The 20,211-nt window shown below is 31.4% G+C and overlaps 1 protein-coding gene across 1 annotated transcript in view; it reads left to right on the plus strand.

The window, feature by feature from the left end:
* Window positions 1-1,221: 1,221 nt before the first annotated feature.
* LOC106465925 (mesoderm induction early response protein 1-like) overlaps window positions 1,222-20,211 on the plus strand; it is a 34,040-nt gene continuing 15,050 nt past the window's right edge. The window contains exons 1-9 of the mRNA XM_013926167.2: window positions 1,222-1,347; window positions 2,779-2,827; window positions 5,127-5,151; window positions 12,133-12,269; window positions 15,621-15,837; window positions 16,171-16,244; window positions 17,193-17,262; window positions 18,696-18,752; window positions 19,947-20,041. Of these exons, the coding sequence (XP_013781621.1) occupies window positions 2,816-2,827; window positions 5,127-5,151; window positions 12,133-12,269; window positions 15,621-15,837; window positions 16,171-16,244; window positions 17,193-17,262; window positions 18,696-18,752; window positions 19,947-20,041 (687 nt within the window). The 5' untranslated portion in view covers window positions 1,222-1,347; window positions 2,779-2,815. The remainder of the gene's footprint in view (window positions 1,348-2,778; window positions 2,828-5,126; window positions 5,152-12,132; window positions 12,270-15,620; window positions 15,838-16,170; window positions 16,245-17,192; window positions 17,263-18,695; window positions 18,753-19,946; window positions 20,042-20,211) is intronic.

Consider the following 20,211-nt stretch of genomic DNA (forward strand, 5'->3'; position numbering starts at 1 on the left):
AGCAGAAGCCAATGAGACAGAGACCAGTACAGAAGAAGATACGTCCTGTAAAATTAGGAGACTTTGTTGTATTTTAATTTTGTGTTTGTAAATTATGTATATTTAATTAAGTTATTGTTAATTATCTATTCGTTAAATGTAAGTGGCTATTGTTCGGGACGAACAATACTAAGGAAGGGGCAGTGTTACAACAGCAGAAGTCATGCGACGCTGGGAGCATGCACGCTGGAGTATCTCGAATGATCATGAAGACCCGAGTGCATTCGAGACACCCTATTTTTAGTATATAAGCCTGACGAGAAAAACCAGCGGGATTGAAGATAAGCAGATAGATAAATGAGTCAAGCGAACAGTAGGCACCGTAAGTAAAGTGTGTGAATTACTGTGATTTACAGCGTATGTTATAAAAGTTGTTAACTGTATTACATAGTTTGTATCGAGAAAGAATAAACTAGTTTTAATCAGGAAGAATACGTGAAATATTGAGAAAGGAAGATTTAAAAGTTTAAATGTTGTAGCCAATAGTTCGAAGTTTTATGCTAAGTATATTGCTATCGTTTTGTGGGGAAATGTAAAGAGAAGTCTATTTGGTGAAGTCGGAAATAAATCTGTATATTTAGAGCAAGGTAGTTATGTGTGGTCTTTTTTACGTTTACTTTCAGTCTGGTTTGACAATTGATATTAGAATGTGTGTGGCGTTATGAATAAGCTTTCGATAAAGTTAAATTATTTTGTTTTCCAATGGAATTTTTCTTTCTTCTGGAATAAGTTAATGGAAAATGTGTTGTTTGTTGTGAAGCGCAAAGCTAAACAATAAGCTTTGTGTGCTGTGCTCACCAGGAATATCGAATTTTCAGCGTTGTGAACCCTCAGACTTACCGATGATCCACTGGGGGCAATGGGAAATATGAATACTGATTTTTTTAAAGTTTATTAGTGAAAACAGTTTTTGTTTGTTGTGATGTCATATAATTTATCATATAAAGTGTGATAGAAACAATAATCTTAAATAAATTCAACGATAGATAGGCGTTTAATAAAAGACGTTGCATTTATGTTCATAAGGGTTTAACATATTTTCTTTAAATTAAATATTTATAATTTCCGAAAAATATGTAAGGTATTAATTGTTTATAATGAAATATTCTGAAGAAATAACACTAGAGGGTTATTAACTGAGTATGCGTATAAGATTTTTTATAAGAAAATGGCGTCTGGCGGGAGAAGATTTAAGAAGAAATAATTTAAATATAGAAAACATAAATTAAAATAAAACGCTTTTAATGTTTGAATGCTTTAAATGATTTTTATTTAATATCATTAGTTAGTGAATCGAGAAGAAAATACGTAAGTATTTAATAAATAATTGGCTAAGGTTTGAGTATATATCGTGAGTTTTTAATAATACTATTACAATTACTATTACTTATATAAATATAATTTATGCTATTATTATCATTCAATAACATAAATCTTAATCAGGATGATTGTTGTCAGTATATTTTTTTATAACGGTTGCATACCTTGTAAGTTTTAATATAGTACTTTTTAGGTTTCCAAAAAAGTTTTATATTCGGACATAATCTTTCTACTTATCCTGAGAGTGAGATTCTGTAGGGAGGTTAGTAAAAGTAGGGCTTTACAATAATTAGGCCTAACTCAGTAGTTCTCTGTGTTGAAATATTTGCTTTGGCGTAGGGCTAATAAAAGGAATCAGACTTAAGTTTAGGATTGACTGTGTGAAACTTTTAACTATTTTTTTCTTCTGATGACTTTTTTTTAATACAGTTTAAAATACTAAATTATATTTTTTTATTGCTGCTATGCATTGGGTATTATTATTATTATTAGTAGTATTACTATGGCAATGTATATTCAACAGAAAAAAAGGTTACATGAAACTTTTAAATTGAATTGTAAAATAATTCTTAAGTGCATTAAAAACTGAGTTTATAAAATGAAATATTGAACTAAGAAGGATTACAAGTAGGTTTTTTGGGAAGCAAGAGACACTGGATGTTAAGTTTATGCTAAAGTTGGACAAACTCAAAGAAAAAATTAGCTGGAAAATAAAGTTTATAAGTAAGTTTTGTGGTTTGTTACCTTGAGCAGAAAATGGACTTACTGATTTCTTTCCTTATAAATGCAAATGTGGGATGTTTATTTCTCATATTCATAGAATAACACACAGGTTCCTAAATAATAGATGATACAGGACAGGAGTGACACCAAGATTTTCATCATTAGATGTAACCCATGTATCTCACAACAGAATAAATTTTGATTGTGGAAAGATATTTCTCATTTAAAATTGCATGAGATGTTTGTTTAGTTTTCTTAAGATTAAAGTTTTAACAAATTTGATAGTTTTGCTGTTTCATATTGTTAAGCCTAATTTGTCAGCTTCAAATATTTCAATATTTTTCTGAGAAATAATTGTTTTTTTTTAAATTTTTGCTGCTACCACTAGACTCATTTCAGCTATTTTTATTTTTAAAAATAACTAGTAAAATCTTAAAATACTGTAATTTGGCCACAGTTGATTAACATAAGTAATTAGCTTTGTCCATTTTATTTGGATGTTTTATTATTTGTGTTAATTTCTTCATGTGACATTAACCATATGTAAACATGCAGAAGTAGCTTTTCCCAAAGTAGTTTTCTTTTTTTTTTTAATATAATGCAAAATGTACATATGTAGTATTATTTTTAATCAAACTTTATATTTAAGTCAATATGTATTATTATGTTCAACTTGTATATTTGTTTACATTACAGTTGAAAAACGGTGGGTTGATATATTTAGGAACATTTAATGATGGCAGAGGTAAGTTTAATATTATTTTAACTTTCACATTTTAGATACATTAAATGTTACAATTCATTTTTCATATAAAAAAAAAGTATAAATTATATTATATACATCTGGAAATTTTTAATATTGTTTTTCCAAGATTTTTTTATGAAGTACTGAAAATTGTTTTTTAAGAATAGATCTGTATGTCTGAAAGTGGGTTAATGCTTTTTTATATCAGAATTAAACACTATTTATTTAATTTTTCTTTCATTTTTACAAACTGGAAGGGTTTCTGAATATAGTGGAGTAGTGCATTAATTAGGGGATCAAAATTTTAAATGTAAATAAATTAGTTTATGATAGGGATAAACTTATAATATATAGACAGTATTACAAAAGATATCAGTTTCATTTGAGTGATAATGCATGCCTCCCTTAGTGATATTTTTTTTATTTAAATCATTTTATAAAATTATTTCCTAAAATGTTAATAATTATTACTATGAGTAATGTATCCAAAAGAAAAAAACATTAAAAACATGCTTATTACCTGAAGAAAATATGCCCAAGATTTATGTAATAATTTTTTCTCTCATGATTTTAACTAAACATCACGGTAATATTTGTGAAATTTCTCTTTAGAGCCTTATATTTCTTTATTTACTAATATACCCCATTGTATTTACTAAATGATAAGTAATGCAGTCACACACATATGTAGTTTAAACACATATTGGTATTAACTAAACATTTGTAGATGTCTTTTTCTCAACTTCTACATTGCTGTAAAAGATAATGTACCAAATTTTACTTTTAGCCATAAAATATATTGAAAAGTGCTTATGTGTGGATAATTAAAAGGATATTTAAAAGTTTTATAACCAAACGATGAATTGATGATGTCCAAATTTAAAACAAATTTTAAGTACTGTTCAAACCATCTTGAGGGTTTATGGTCTGTGACCAGTTTGCAAATACACTGGAAACTTAAGAAGCATTCTAAGTTTTTTAAAAGGTTTACTTTGTAATTTTGCATTTATTGGCACATAAAAAATACTACATTTCTATTTTTTGAAAGACATTGTTAGTTTTGGTAAATCAAATTGTATTAGAATCAGGTTGCATATGTTTTTAATTATTTCTTTTTTGTAACTAACCATATTTAATAAACATATTCATAAGCTGTTTAATTTTTGTTGGACATTTGCTTCAAGCACATAGTTTTGTGTGCCTAATGATAATTAAAAACATATTTTTAAATTTTTCTTTCTCCATATATCATAATTTGAATTATGAGTATAGTTTTGATGGACATAAAAGTGTTATGAAAGAAATGGATGTCGGTGTTCTAATTGATCAATTTCTTAAGTCATATAAATAATGTGCTGTTGCTAATATTAAGGCATATAAGATTTGAGTTTATATTTATAGGAATATTGAATACAAGTCTAAAGAGATTAGAATTTTACTGTATAGATCATTAGTTAGGCCATATTTGGCTTGATAAACATTTGAAGGATAACACATGGTTTTGAGGATTTTTTATCTTAAAGTTTAGTGGATGGTGTGACCTAGATGGACTAATAGGTTCCCCATTGTCCTTAGATTATATGTGATTTGTAAACATATGACTGTTATATATAAAGGTCTGTATTATTATAAATAACTATTCATTGTCTAAACACTAATTTTGCTCTAAGCTTTAATTTTTTTTCTGTAGGCTTTAGACTACCACAATAGGTTTGGTGTATTAGAGCCATTTGGGAAACTGTTTGATATGTTATTTGTAGGTGCTTGTAATTGAAATTCACTTCTTTGCTCACATTAGGAGTAAGAAGACTATCAGTTTTAGTCACTTATTCTTTACATGTAGCCCCCCAGTGGCACAGCGGTATGTCTACGGACTTACAATGCTAGAAACCGGGTTTCGATACCCGTGGTGGGCAGAGCACAGATAGCGCTTGTGTAGCTTTGTGCATAATTAAAAACAAACAATCTTTACATGTATGTACTTTTGTTTTGTAAGAAAGTATATAAATTCCATTTTCAAGTAATATCATATTGGGTTTTGTTAGTAGACTTGTATGTGCAAGTTATTTTGTAAATTTGAAAATAAAATTAATAGTTTATAACATTGTTATACACAAAGAACATGCATTTGAAATACATAGTATGTACCACATATCTATGGAAAGCAAACAAAACCCCATTTCTGAATAGGTATAAAACATTTTTTGCTATGAAAGAATAAAAACGTATGTGTGTATAAATACAATTTCTATTAAACATGTACCTTGCTATTTTAATGTGTTGTATTTCTTCTTTCCAGCCTTGTGCTAGTGAATCAAGTGCTGGTAAGTTTCTTTTATATTATTTGTTCCTGTAGAAGTTCAGCTGTAACATTAAATGTAAATTCAGAGTGGTTGTTTAAGGCTAAGACTATATGCAACTCTAGAATTAATCACATTATTTGACTATTTTTCTAAACTGTTGATGCATCAAATTCCGATACGATATCTTACCTCCGCTTACAAAATAGCTTTTCTCGATTAGTACTGCCCTCTGTTGGCACACATTTTCAATGCTCACCACTAGCCTTCTAACTCCTGCTTCTGCATATCCACATATAAATGACTATCCAGCAGTTCTCCACCAATAGGAGCTCGACACAACTTCTATCATAACCAGCGCTCTTTCTGCACATGCACTCGTTAATAACTTCTTGATTGGTAGTAGTAGACATGTATAGACATGCTTGTTTTTGCTCAACTTTCCCATTTATCCCAACTTTCTCCTACTGTTTCTGTGTCTCACCCCACCCTCCTGTCTATACCCTTTACTGGTCCTGGCTTCTTATTGTTTATCCATTCGCAATCGAGTTGTTACTTGATGTTTCAGAGGATTACAGTGTTGGTGACTTTTCTATTTCCATCATATGTGGACACCATTTACAATGGATCAATGGGACCTACAGGTTTTTTTAGAGGGTCTGACTCTTCACTTCTATTCCCCTTCCCTATTGACTCTTTATCCCATTGTCTTCCCCCCACCAAGGGATCTAGTTTTTTGCCAGTATCTACAGGAGACAGTTCGGGACTTACTTTGGAAAACGGCCATAGAACTTGGAGAACCTTCTCATCCGTGGTTTTATACCTGTCTGTTTGTCGTGCCCAAAAAGAAGGGAGATTGGGGACTGGTTATAGATTTATCATCCCTGAACCATCTTCTGTTTGTACCCAAATTCACGATGGAGTCTTACTTAACCCTTTGTTGGGTTTTCACTTATGGGTTGTGGATGATGAAGGTCGAAGTGTTGGATGCCTATCTTCACATTCCCATCTCCCTGGCATTTCCTCTGTTTCTCAATCAGGGGCGTGTTTATTAGTTTTGGGCTCTCCTATTTGGCCTGGCCTTGGCTTCTTCTGTCGAGTAGTTAGGTCATTCTCTTGACTGCTTTGTGCCACAGGTCTCCATTTCTACCATTAAATGGATGGCTGGCTTCTTTTGTCTTCTTCTCAGGTCAGATCTGCTGCTCGTACTCAGTTTATTCTTTGTGAGGGTGCCAGAGTAGTTAGGTCATTCTCTCGACTGCTTTGTGCCAGTGGTCTTCATTTCTAGCATTAAATGGATGACTGGCTGCTTTTGGCTTCTTCTCTGGTCAAATCTGCTGCTCGTACTCAGTTTATTCTTTGAGAGGGTGCCAGAGTGGGTTGGCTCATCAAGATGGAGAAGTCGTTTCTCACACCCACACAATATCTGATCCATCTGGGTGTGTTTTCAATTCCCTCACTAGTCAGACCCATTCTTCTCCCCTTTTTTTACAGGATATGGAACATCTCGTTCACAGTTTATTGGCCACTTCCTCTCCTACTGCACAAGAGACCCTGTCTCTTTTGAGGATGTGGGCTTCTCTTGAAGCCCTCATTCCCCTTAGTGGGTGTTACTTTACTAATGAAGCCTCATTTCAGATCCCTTAGATGCTCCTACTGTCCTGCCTCCACACCTGCACGCCAACTTTGCTTGGTGGTTGGATCAGACCAATACTACCATTGGAGTTCTTCCACCTCCTTGACCGGATTGTTATCTTTTTACAGATGCTTTCATTTCAAGTTGAGTGCATATCTCAATGTTCAAGATGTTTTGGGTTGTTGATCACTAGGCATATCGTCTGTACATATCAATGTCTTGGAGTTGCTGGTGGTTCATCTAGCTCTGTTTTAGTTTTTGTTGGATGTTCGGGGGTGTTTGGTGATGGTCCACTCCGACAATTTCACGGTAGTGTCTTATATCACCAGGCAAGGGGGTACCCGGTCACGAGGTCTTTGTTTCTGAACACTGAATCTCCTCTACTTGGCCTACAATCATCACATCATATTGTTTGTGTGTCATATTCCAGGTGCCCTGAATCTGATTGATGACTGACTATCTTGACGTGACAAGATTCTCCTGACAAAGTGGTCATTCGATTAACAGGCTTTTTGAGTTGTGTGCTCATTGGGGTATTCTTGATGTGGATACTTTTGCCACACATCTCAATGCAAAGCTTGTCCATTTTTGGTCTTCAGTTCCTCATCCTTTGGCAGAAGTTGTAGGTGCTCTCAGTCAATGCTGGAAAGGATATTACCTATATGCATATCCTCCTATTTGTCTTCTTCCCAGGGTTCTTTCATTGATTCAGACCACTCCATATTGTGTGCTCCTAGTGGCTCTGTTTTGGCCTGTACAAATGTTACTTCCCCTTCCTTTGCCATTGTCTCCCATGCTTATTCATCAACCTTCATCAGGCTTGCTTTATCCGTCCATTCTCATCCTCCGGCTTTACGCGTAGCTTTTGCACCAGACAATTTGGATTTTCCAGGCATGTTGCCTCACTGATTGCCCTTCCTCTGCATCCTACCTCCTTGGCAGTTTATCAGCATAAATGGTATACTTTCCACTGCTGGTTACTCTGCCAGGGATATTGTCCTTCACAACCTTCCCTATCACATTTGACTGCATACTTCACTTAGCTCTTTGATAGGGGACTGTCAGTTTTGTCGATTGCCTGCTATTAAGCTGCATTTTCTTGCATGTTAAAATTTACTGAGTTTGCCTCTGTCTTCCAATCTCCCAAGTTGTCTTTGTTATTTCATTCATTTTCCTTTTCCTGTTCGCCCCGCTCTGTGTCTCTACTGGATTGGAATCTCAATCATGTCCTTCATGCTTGCACTCGTCCTTCGTTTGAACCTTTGTCTTCATGTGAGAAATGTGACATTTTTTCTCTAGGCATCCCCTCTTCTGTAATTTATTTACCATCACTCTGATAAGTATGAAATTTAGCATAAATTACTCACTCTCAAATCTTCATCGCTTAGTTGAAACATAATTTTACAGCCTTCAATCTTGTTTGGTTACAGACCCATCAAATTAAAAATCAGACCCCTCTTGCCACACCCACTGTCACATTTTCTATTTCAGGATTTGTTAATAGTTCTCTCTTATGGTGTATTATTTATAACCAATAAAATGGCAAGATTTTCATCTGTTAAATGACATATTATATTATGTTGTTTTCTGAACAGAGAATTGTCAATTTCTCTTTTAGTACAAGCTTTTTTCCCCAGGGGAAACATATCGACTAACTTGTATGAATTTGTAGCAGCTCTTGTTGCATAGTTAGAAAGCCAGGATAATTGTGATAGTTATGGGACACTGTCTGCTTTTTGCATGTTATTATTCTATGTTCTTTGGTGCATTATTTAATTAAATAAAAATTATTTAATTCACTATTACTATTATTATAAAAAAAGTAGGGTTAAATGTCATCAACAGTCTACAGCAAAAAAAAAAGGTCCAGATAAGTATTTAATTTTTTTTTGTTCTTTCATGTGTATTCTCTATTTATTATTATAAAAGCAACTAAAATGTAAACGTAGGAATCTCTTTAGGTTAGATTGGGTAAAATAAATAATAATAAAATATAGTCAAAAATTTCACAAGGCATGCATGCAATCAGCTTAGAGTAGTAGCTCATGTGTATGGTAATTTGACAACATAACATGAGTCTCACATACTCCAAGTGATTTACAACTTGTAACAGCATGAATAGTAGTTAGGGCAATAAAAGAATGAAACTTAAGAATAAATAGTTGTATTTTGTTATGATTTTAAAGCTATTTAGGATAAACAAATACAGTTTCATGTTGTCATTCTAGAAAGAGAAAAGGGGTAATTTTGATTTTTTTTGGTGGTTACTAGTTACAGCAGAGAAAATATCAGATAAAATATAGAGTTTTACTGAAACTAACGTCGGAAGTGACACAGTCATAAAAGAGTGAAGAGTATACGTGGATCAGATGTGGTGTGGTCTCCCACTGTGGTGTGATATTTTCTTTTTTGGTTCCACGCCTCATGGTCTCTCTTTGGGTGCTTCCTGAAGGGGGATCATTGTTTCACTGGCCCTCCACCAGTTCAGTGTGGGATTTTAGATATTTTGTGAGAAAAGGTAAGATATTGTATCGGAAGTTAACATTTTCCTAAACTGCAAATGTATTTCCAATGGATACTTAAATCCGCTCACATTTCCCACCTAGCCACCCCACTTCCGGTGATGTGGTGTAGGTCTTCTAACCAATCTGAAAGTGATTAATGAGTGCAACTGTTGAGAGGGTGCTGGTTACTATAGGGGTTGTGTCGTGCTCCTATTGGTGGAGAGCTGCTGCATAATCATTTACATGTGGATATGCAGAAGCAGGAGGTGGAAGGCTAGTGATGAGAGTTGAAAATTTGTGTTGATAGAGGACAGTACTAATCTCTCCTGCCATATTTATGACATCATTTGAAACACTTAATGGTTACGTCGGTTTAAGACTCAGCCTTTGTCAGTAAATAGTATCCAAGTTTATGCACTTTTGTTCCCTGACAGTGTGCTACAACCTACTATTTCATTTTATTTCAGTTGCTATAGTGTCGTGCCATTCTTCTGCTTTCATTTGCATCTAAGGACTGTATATTTTATGACTTTTAGTTCATTCTTTTTTCATACCTCATCTGTTAGTATTGTTTTCTGATTACCAACTTCTATGATTCTGTTTAACCAATTCTGCTTCACCATCTTGGCTAAGATTATGCATTTACTTTCTGATTTGCACTTCTGTTGTATTTTCCAATAGGATTAATTCAGTTATATGGCACACGAGATTGGAAATTTTGAAATTCATCATATCCCATTAGGGCTAGACAAACATTCTTCTAAAGATGAATTTTTTTAATGGTATATTAGAATAATGTTCTAGGTGCAGTGTTTGTTCATAAAAATGTTGTAGATCATTCCCTTTTGAATGTTGTAACTTACATACTAGTGAAAATAAATCAAAACTATGTTTTCTTCCAGAAACCAAAGTTATAACCTAGGAATAAAGCTTTTGATAAGATTTTTCACTTAAGTAGGAATCCCAACATTTTAATTTTTCAGTTGTCTGGATTGTATACTAATGTATAGGGGTATGAGTCAGTTTGATTTAATGCTTTTAACAGTTGAGAAATTAGCAGTTGTGATGTTTTGTTTACTGTATTAACAGAAGTTTTGTTTTGTTACTTGTACTACCACAGTACATGTAAATATCTGTTCTAAAGACCAGGAACTGTTTCACACAATTTCATAAATATATAACTTTACCAAAACAGAATTAAGAAACTTTCTTTAAAATATTCAAAAGTTGAAATGAATAGTCCTACATTTATCTAACATAGTGGAACTGTTTTTTATACATTTTTGTTCAATTGTTTCGACTATAAAATTATCTTATCAGCATGTTTCCTGTCTCACAAAGAAAATTATTAAAATAAAAAATATCTGTTCACTTTTATATAATATTAAATCAGTTTTGTTTTTTATGTGTACATAAAGAATGACTTGTAATTTTTTAAAGCATCAAATGATAACAGTGTATGACTATGCTCCCTGGAAAATAGATAATTAAATTACTAAGTTAGTACTAACCTTACTTTTTTTTTACCTAAATTTATTTGATGTACTTTATCTTGATGCCAAGTATATAAAATAACTAGGCCCTAAATTAACTGTTGAATTAATTGAATATGGATTAAAAGATTATTAAAATTTATTTTGTTTTCTGAATACAATAGAGATATATGGTATGGATTTTCATTTGTATGTCCAGCATGTCCTACAAAATATTTGCTATAAATGTTAGTGTTCATTGTTACATATTCTTTTTTATAAGTGGCTTTGACCACAATCATCGATCCATCTCTTGCACTTTTCATTAGGGCTTTTGGGTTTTGGAAAATGTATGAAAACACATTTTTCATGAGATCTTTATAAAAGAATGCAAGTTGCTATTGCATTACTAATAACTGCAATGCTTCCACATATGTTGTTTGTTTAACTTACTATCATGTGCAGCTCAATCCGTGTGATTTACAACAAATTTTAGGAGAAGTTCTAACTGGTTCATCATAAATCATTCAGTCAGGTTGTGGTGTATTTGGCAATCTCTATGTGGAGCATTACAGTATCAATGAGTAAGTTTCCTTCTCATTTCCTTGGTTCGTATTGACCTTTGTTTTCTGTTGGTTGTTTGCTTCATTGTTTACATCTATTATGAGTTTATTGAAAGATGGATTTAACACATGCATATTTATTACAAAGCAGTTTCTAGCAACAGGCACTCCATAAGGTCATGATATATTCATATGATGCTTTATTCTTTGCATATTTGGTGTTTTTACTTTATGTACAAGTAATAAGAAAATTTAGCAAAAATTAAGTATGATATAGTAATGGCAATGCCAAAAAGTACAGAAACAAGGTAGGGATGAATACACAAAACCATACAAAAATCAGTACATAAGCAAACATTGTGTATTGTTTCATATATATGTCAAAGGTAATAGCTTTCTCTTCACATTGATAAAAGTTACTAAATTTATCCTTTTTTATTTTAAAAATATTGTTACTCAATTGTTTACTGTTTAAAACTTTTGAGAAACTGTAAGGGCAAACATTATTTTTGTAATTTTTCAACACATTAAATAATTTTTAAAAATATACACATTTGTAAATTAGGAGAAGCCTAGAAAGAGAGGAATTGAGGATATTATAATTGAAGGACATTAAAATCAACTATAGTAGATACAAATATATTTGTAGTCTTTAATGAAACTTGCAAATGCTTTTTATAATGAATTGGGACTACTTATGAAAAGTGATTTATTTTGACACGTATATAGAAGTTAGTTAGTTAAGGAATTACATAAGTAATTATTGGGATATTAAAAGAATAACTTGAAGTAAATTATAAAAAATGTTTATGACCAGACGATGTTTTCAGGAACTGAAAGTGATCAAGATTTCGATCCCACTGCTGAAATGCTTGTGGATGACTTTGACGACGAGAAGACTATGGATGAACAAGAACTTCTAGAAGAAGAAGAAGGAGTAGCTGGAGAATTAGATGATCTTCAGAAGGCAAGCTAAATTGGCTAACATTTTTTAAAACTTAACATTTTGTAGTGGTAAGTGTGTAATTCTAATGTCTCTGAACAGTGATATAAGATCATATAAAAAGTTTAGTGCCATAAATTTTTACAACTATGTTTCTGTCAGTAATAGCTGGTTGTAGTTTCTCTTATTTGTATTCAATATAGATAGCAGAGTATCTAATGATGGAAAAACACTTACATGAAATATATCACTTTCAATGAGGCTTTATCAACATTGTTTGCTTTGGCCTGATGGAGAATTAATTATTCATCTTGATATCGTGTGCCCACAAACTAACCTTTGAACTCTGACAAGCGAGTCAAAATAAGAATGAGGTCAAGGTATGTAATGATTTCAGCACTAAGAGAGCCAAGACATCCATCTACTTATGAGGTAGTGTACTGTTAGTGTGTTAACAAATGTATGCCAATGAAAATACTGGGATACAGGTTGTTAACTTATTATTTTTAAACTTTTATTCCAAGTATTCAGTGAAATTATTTCTATAATTTTGTCTTTGATTTAAAAATAGACAAAAGACTCTCTGAAATGCCATTTTTATATGAGGTATAATATTTTAAATATTACTGATTAAATGTCAAAAGCTAATAAAGTATTGGAAACCACCAGGCCTAAAATTATGGATGTTTCCCGTAGTTCACTGACTTTCAGTGTTAAATTATTCTAATCTTTTATGACTGAACAAGTTTCATTCATTGTTACTACTTATGTGCATTTTGTTTGTGGCTGATGGCATTTAACACTAGTAAGTTATTTATGATTTAGAATTTTTAGCATTGGATGAAAAAATCCCAGGTATTGTACAGTCCTGGCATTAGGATTTTTTTTCATATTGACATCAGATGCTGGCCATTGGCTTGTTTCTGTCCAGTCATTTTGGATAGGGCCTTTCTTAAAACAGTTACTTTATTTCTGTGACCATACTAAGCCATTGTTACCATTCCGATCTGTGGCTTTAAAAATCATGTTTCATAGGTTACAGATGCAACTCTAATTTAGTAAAAGTATTTAGTTAAAGTATGCAGACATATCCTCTTTGGTTTGGAAAAGCTATAATTTTTCTTCTAACTTCTAAGCCTACTTCAGGTCTTAAAGAAATAAAAGGTACATAAAGTAAAAATTCTTAAATATTTACATTGAAAACAAAACATCGCTTTTTGTTGATGACTCAAACAATAACCATTTGCTAAACAGTTTTTGCTTGTTAACATTATACTGTTAATCACCGTCTGATTGTTAGATGTTTGAGTTTTGCTTTCCTGTACACAGACTTTGGTAACAATAAAAAAACATTGCCGTGTTCTATCTTTTCTTCAGTTGAAATAAAATTCTCTTCTGAATAATTTTTCTATTGTAAAAGGTAATTGATAATCTCTAATTCAAAGATATAAAAACTTTAGTGAAATTTTATTATAATGGTAATTGATTGGAAATTACTTTTCCAATTTCAAATTGTGTGTGGACATGGCTGGACATTCTAAGTTCAGTCTGTTAATGTCAATTGAGTAACTACTATTTCCAGACCTGTAATCAGTACTTACAGAATTTTCAGTGCAGTAATTAAAAAAAACAGTGAAGAGGGCTTATAGCTGTACATAAAGCTGTTACAGTATTTAGTGGTACATTATTCCACATTTTGATCTTTCAACATCATTATTGCTTCCATTATTTAGGGTTGAACAGGTTAAGTTTGTGGGCACAATATTTATGGCTTTCTCCTCTCCTTCATCTTTGCTTGAATGTTAGAAGTGAACAGTAGGGATTGTTTTGAAAATGCTTGCAAAGAATTTAAAATAGTTTCTGTTTTCTTTAAAGAAAGCTCACAGAATTGTGATTCATAAGAAAGTTAATTTGTAGTGAAACCAATTTTTTAAGTGGTATAAAGTTGATGTTAAATTCACATGCTGCACTTGTGTTATCATTCTTTAAAACTTGATGTCACATGTTCATTGATACATGTTACATTGACTTCAGTTTAGAGAACACAATAATATTTACTTCTTTTCATGGGAATTTTAGTTTTTTGTGTTTTTTTTTTTTCCAAATATATGGCTTATTGTTTATATATGATAAAAATTAATGTTTAATTTGAATGTGTTACACTAACGAAATAGTTGGCTTTGTTAATTAATTTAATATTTTAGATGCAGTGTAGTTTTTGGCATGAATTGCTTTTAATATAGTTCTGTTTTTTGTTTTTTTTTTTCTTTAAATCATATATTACAAAAATTAGGGGTGTAGTAACCATTTCCATACATGCAAATTTTTACATTTTGTTCACCTTTTTATGATGAGCTATACATTTCTTGTGACTTATAAAGATATCACAGTTAGCCTCCACCGTGATTGAATCTCGATCAATATTCTGCCATCAAAGCCTTTTAGGATTGTATTAATTGTCCTAACCTATTTGTTATTCATTTTCAATTGAAAGTAAAGAACCACAGATGTTGATGAACTTACTATTTTTGTGTTTATTATCATAACTAGGAGTTTTTTGCTGCTGTTCTGCATTGAGGAACAAAGTAGGGTGCTGTTTTGGTACAGTTTGTAGCAATAAAACAAGTGACATCAATGTTGAGATTCCAAGTGTAGCTGAAACTCAGAGCTACATGTTGAAACCCAATCATGTTTCTGAAATCTTAGTCAAAATCTCAATCATGATTGAAGTTTGCAGCTTAAAAAGAGTAGCATTGTTGATAAAATAATGTTTTTTGTATATATAGCAGATATGCACAGAGAATTTTCAAGCAATCAGTAAGGGTGCTACAATAGCAGGAAGTCATATCAGAGGACATGTATTTGATAAATAAGGATATACTTTTGTGTGTGTATAGCTATTAGAACATGCTTAAAAACTTTGTGATTAATACCATGGTGTTAGTAGACCTATCTGCAGAAATTTTTAATGTAAACAATTAGTAAGCAAACAAAAAAGATATAACCAATACTTTATGTTTTTAGAATTATACATATTCATCCTTTCCCTAACTTTTCTCACATTTCAGATGATTTTGTTTACAGATATTAATAGTACAATGTAGCTTGAAGATCAACTCTTTGTACTTTTGTTTTAATGTTGTAGTTTAACTGTAATGTATTTTCTGGAGGTTTGCAAACTTTTTTGCATAATGTATTTGAAGTCAGAAAACAAAATTCCCAATCAGGTCTCATTGTTTTATATGAAACGCCCAAATTTTCTAGATTCGACTAGAATTGTTTACGTATTAGATAATAAATATTGTTTTTTCCTTATTTGACACTAAAATTAAGGCTCACTAAGTATCATGATTGCTACTGATTCCAAATGGATAGGAGGGAACTATGCCTTTAGAAGAGCTGCTTGCCATGTATGGTTGCTGTAACCAGCAGAATGTAGGAAGTCTTCAGCATGTTTCTGTGGACTTACCTGAAGAACGTTTCAATAAAGATATCTCTAAAGAAGCTGAATGGGATGAAGTGGACGATGGTAGTCGGGACAATGACGTTTTCGAAGGAGGAGAACACACTAACTCTACACACTTACTTCGATGTATGGACAGTTTGTATGTTTAATGTATGGAATGTTGTGTTTTTAATGTATAAGGAGTGTTTAGGATTTCTGCTCTATGTTATATTGTATACTAAACTAAAGTATTTTTTTGTGTGTTTATTCAAATAAAACAATAATTTTGCTTCTGTGAATTTTTTACAGATAATGGTGAAATTAGGTGGAATATACTGTTTATTTAATGCTTGGTAATATTTGAAAGTAAAAAATTATATTAATGTTTAAAACAAATAATGGTTTCTTTTACTAGTAAATTTTTTTAAAATGATATTTGTTTAGTGATAAATGATTGTGTTATTTGTTAATGATTTTTAGCTGTATCTCATGCAAGTATGACCTCTGAGTCTGATTCTGGTGATGATTACTCAGTTGGGGATGACTGGAGAAAAGTAAGTTTCTGTTCATGTTTGTTTATTTTACTCTCTGATTTATTGTATGTAATAACATTAATGTTAATGACTGTAACTTGACTTTCAGTTAAAAGTCCATATCATAAGTCACTGATATTATTAATGACAAGTAAAATAGATACTTGTGAAACTTTCCATTTTACTCACTGTCTTAAAACAGTTAAGACAGTATCAAACTTTTACAGTTTGCCATGAAAAGTTTTGTGACAGTTTTACCATTAGTATGAATAAAGATTTATCTGGTCAAGCCAATCATTTGTTCTAATATTACATTTGACTATCTTGTAGTCATTTTTTGGAAGAGTTAATGTTATTTCAGTATTGTATGCATACATATGTGGACGTTTTTGCACGTAGCAGGATTTAGCTGTTCCATTTCAGCAGGGGCTAAAGGTTGGTTTTGTTAACATCATAGTTCAGCATATTCTTGGTAGTTTCCACAACCTGATGTGAGATACTATTTATGTATATAAAAATCCCAATTCTGACCAATCACAAAATTAGAAGAAAATAACAATTCCTCAGCATGATGTTATCCGTTGTTCAGCGTGTAATTAAAGGTGGGGAAAGACAAATAGTATGAAAAAGTGTTATCCAATCATCTTTCAGTATTTGTTGGATGTCACTCCCTGAATGTAAGTTAAGGGGAAAAAAGTGACAAGTGGAATTTTTTTGGCTCTGAACTGAAGAAACTAGCCTGGTATGACTGTATTAATGAGTATGTATGGGCAAGATTTTTTAGTAAAATGTAATGATCTTGTTGTAAACTGTACCTTTTAAAAGCTTCAATAAGCATTTTGGGTCCTTTTTATAATTGTTACATTTTCTTAATGAAACTTGTATGACATTAGTTTAAAATGTGCTTAGAGATTAACTTAGCAAAGTTTCTACATTTAATATTTCCATATTTTATTTGACTGTGTATAGACCATCCAGGTAGGGTCAGATTTCCAGGCTGTTGTACCAGAAGGTCTTTGTAAATATGATGATGCACCAGGTATGTAAAACATTTTAACAACAAAGACAAGATTCAAATATATCCAGTACAGTTCTGCTTATTTGTCATATTTGCAGTCATCTTTAACTGATAGGTTGAGAAAATGTTCTGTTATTAAAAAAAGATGTCTGAATGCAATTTGTAAAAAATACAAGTTTTCTAATGTTATAAGTTAATGTGTGTATATCTATGAGATTAATAATTTGGACAATTACAATTATTTATCCTAAATGCATTAGGCCTCTTAACCTTTTCACAACTGCTTTCATTTAATTTTATTGATATTTGAACTGTATCTAACTAGCACAACAAATATTTTCCTTTTGAAATACAGAAAATATACATAATATTAAAATTTGAATATAAAATACATTTTAATATCCAGTTTATTGTCATAAATTGATAATAAAGCTGTTTAATTCAATTTTGAATGTACCCCTGTAAAAAGGACATGAAATGCACACTTTTAACTTCCCCCACCCACTCTGTTGTACACATAAGGTTAAGCTTCCATATTTACCTTCTTTCATGTATCATATCTTATGTTTTTAATTGATTTCATAATCAGTTATAATTTCAGAGTAATGGGTAAAATGGTGGGAATATTAGTGTTGTATGTTTTATTTCATTTGCTGTTTAAATTATTTCAAAATTGAAGATTCTGAGATGATGCCTCACCTCCACGTGTCTTCCTAAGAGATATGCATGACACTAGCCTTGAGATAACTCTCACCTAAGTTCACGTGTTTAACGTGAACTGCACTAGTGCACTTGGGTGAGAATTAGTTAAAGGTTAGTAGCATGCAAGTCTCTTCGGAAGATACATGGGGATTACAGTAATTATATGTGAGGGGAGGAGAGTACCTACTGGAAATACATTTTCAGGAAAATGTTAACTTTTGGCCTATTTAAATATTTACTTTACATCTGAGATTTTAATAAATATTCTTGTGAATAATGTATCTAATAAATTAGCTCATTTGATAATCTTAGGAGTTTTCTTTTCTCTGATGGCTATATGCTAATTTATGATCAGGGTTAGAAGTATCATCCGTTGAACTCTGTAAACAACAAATTACTTCTCTAGATCTATAGTGTATATATTTGCCATATATAGCTAAAATAAATTATTGAATTTGGTTATTTGGTATATATTCACCATAACTGTCTGAATCAATTAACTAATTAGTAAGCACAATGAAAAGAAACTGTTGGTTAGAAAACTAATTGTTTGACTTACAAAGTATTTTTAGGATAATCTTAGATGAATAGCAGAAGATGTTTTGACAGTATATATGACCAGAATAAGTAGTGTTGAAACAACAACAATTACATTTTATTGAATTAGTTGCTTAGTTTGTAGAATGGATTATGCATTGATCTTTTGTTTCTTTTTCATTTTCATTAGCTTTGAATTTTTATTTATTTTACAGCCTATGAAAATGAAGATAGACTTCTGTGGGATCCATCGAAGCTTTCAGACAAAGAAGGTATCCTTTCTCTGTCATTCTTAAGCTCATTGGGCATGATTTCTTTAACAAAAATGCATCCCTGTGATACTTGCATTAGTACCAGTTTTGACAACTGTAAGTGATTCTTGTAATAAAAGTAATGACATAAAATTTAAAAAACAAAATTACAAAAGGATCTGATATTTCTTAATTTGTGCTAGTAATAAAATGTACTGAAAGTAACAGAAAGAATTTACAGTTTAACACATTTAGTATATCAGTATATTAATGTAAAAAAGCTGTATGTCAGTTGTAGCTAAACTGTAAATACAATTTATATAAAGAAGCTGTATGTCAGTTGTAGCTATACTGTAAATATAATTTATGTACAGAAGCTGTATATCAGTTGTAGCTAAACTGTAAATATAATTTATGTACAGAAGCTGTAAGTCAGTTGTAGCTAAACTGTGTGAGTATAATTTATGTACAGAAGCTGTATGTCAGTTGTAGCTAAACTGTAAATATAATTTATGTACAGAAGCTGTATGTCAGTTGTAGCTATACTGTAAATATAATTTATGTACAGAAGCTGTATGTCAGTTGTGCTAAACTAAATATAATTTATGTAAAGAAGCTGTATGTCAGTTGTAGCTATACTGTAAATATAATTTATGTAAAGAAGCTGTATATCAGTTGTAGCTAAACTGTAAATACAATTTATATAAAGAAGCTGTATGTCAGTTGTGCTAAACTAAATATAATTTATGTAAAGAAGCTGTATATCAGTTGTAGCTAAACTGTAAATACAATTTATGTACAGAAGCTGTATGTCAGTTGTAGCTAAACTGTGTAAATATAATTTATGTACAGAAGCTGTATGTCAGTTGTAGCTAAACTGTTTAAATATAATTTATGTACAGAAGCTGTATGTCAGTTGTAGCTGAACTGTAAATATAATTTATGTACAGAAGATGTATGTCAGTTGTAGCTATACTGTAAATATAATTTATGTAAAGAAGCTGTATGTCAGTTGTAGCTAAACTGTGTAAATATAATTTATATAAAGAAGCTGTATGTCAGTTGTAGTTAAAATGTAAGTATAATTTATGTACAGAAGCTGTATATCAGTTGTAGCTAAACTGTAAATATAATTTATGTAAAGAAGCTGTGAACAAGAACATTTGTTATTGAAATTTGAATGAATGTAATTTTTTTAACCATGATTTTTTTAAGTGGAATTATACCTACAGCAAGCACAGAATTCTTACCCTGATTGTCAAGGTGTTCAGGCTATTCCTTTGGGGAGTCATATCCGTGATGATGAACAGGTATATTTAAGTCTTCGATGTATATTATTTTGTTGTTTTTGTTCTTAGTGGGTTTTGTTTCTTGTCCCTCTTTTGTTTTATCTCATATTATTGTTGAAAATGCTTATATAAACTTTAATGAATTTTTAATGTAAATTATTAACTCTTTCAGCATGGGCTTGGTCCCTGTG

This window comes from Limulus polyphemus, unplaced genomic scaffold, assembly GCF_000517525.1.
Source record: "Limulus polyphemus unplaced genomic scaffold, Limulus_polyphemus-2.1.2 Scaffold2096, whole genome shotgun sequence".
Classification (NCBI taxonomy): Eukaryota; Metazoa; Arthropoda; class Merostomata; order Xiphosura; family Limulidae; genus Limulus; species Limulus polyphemus.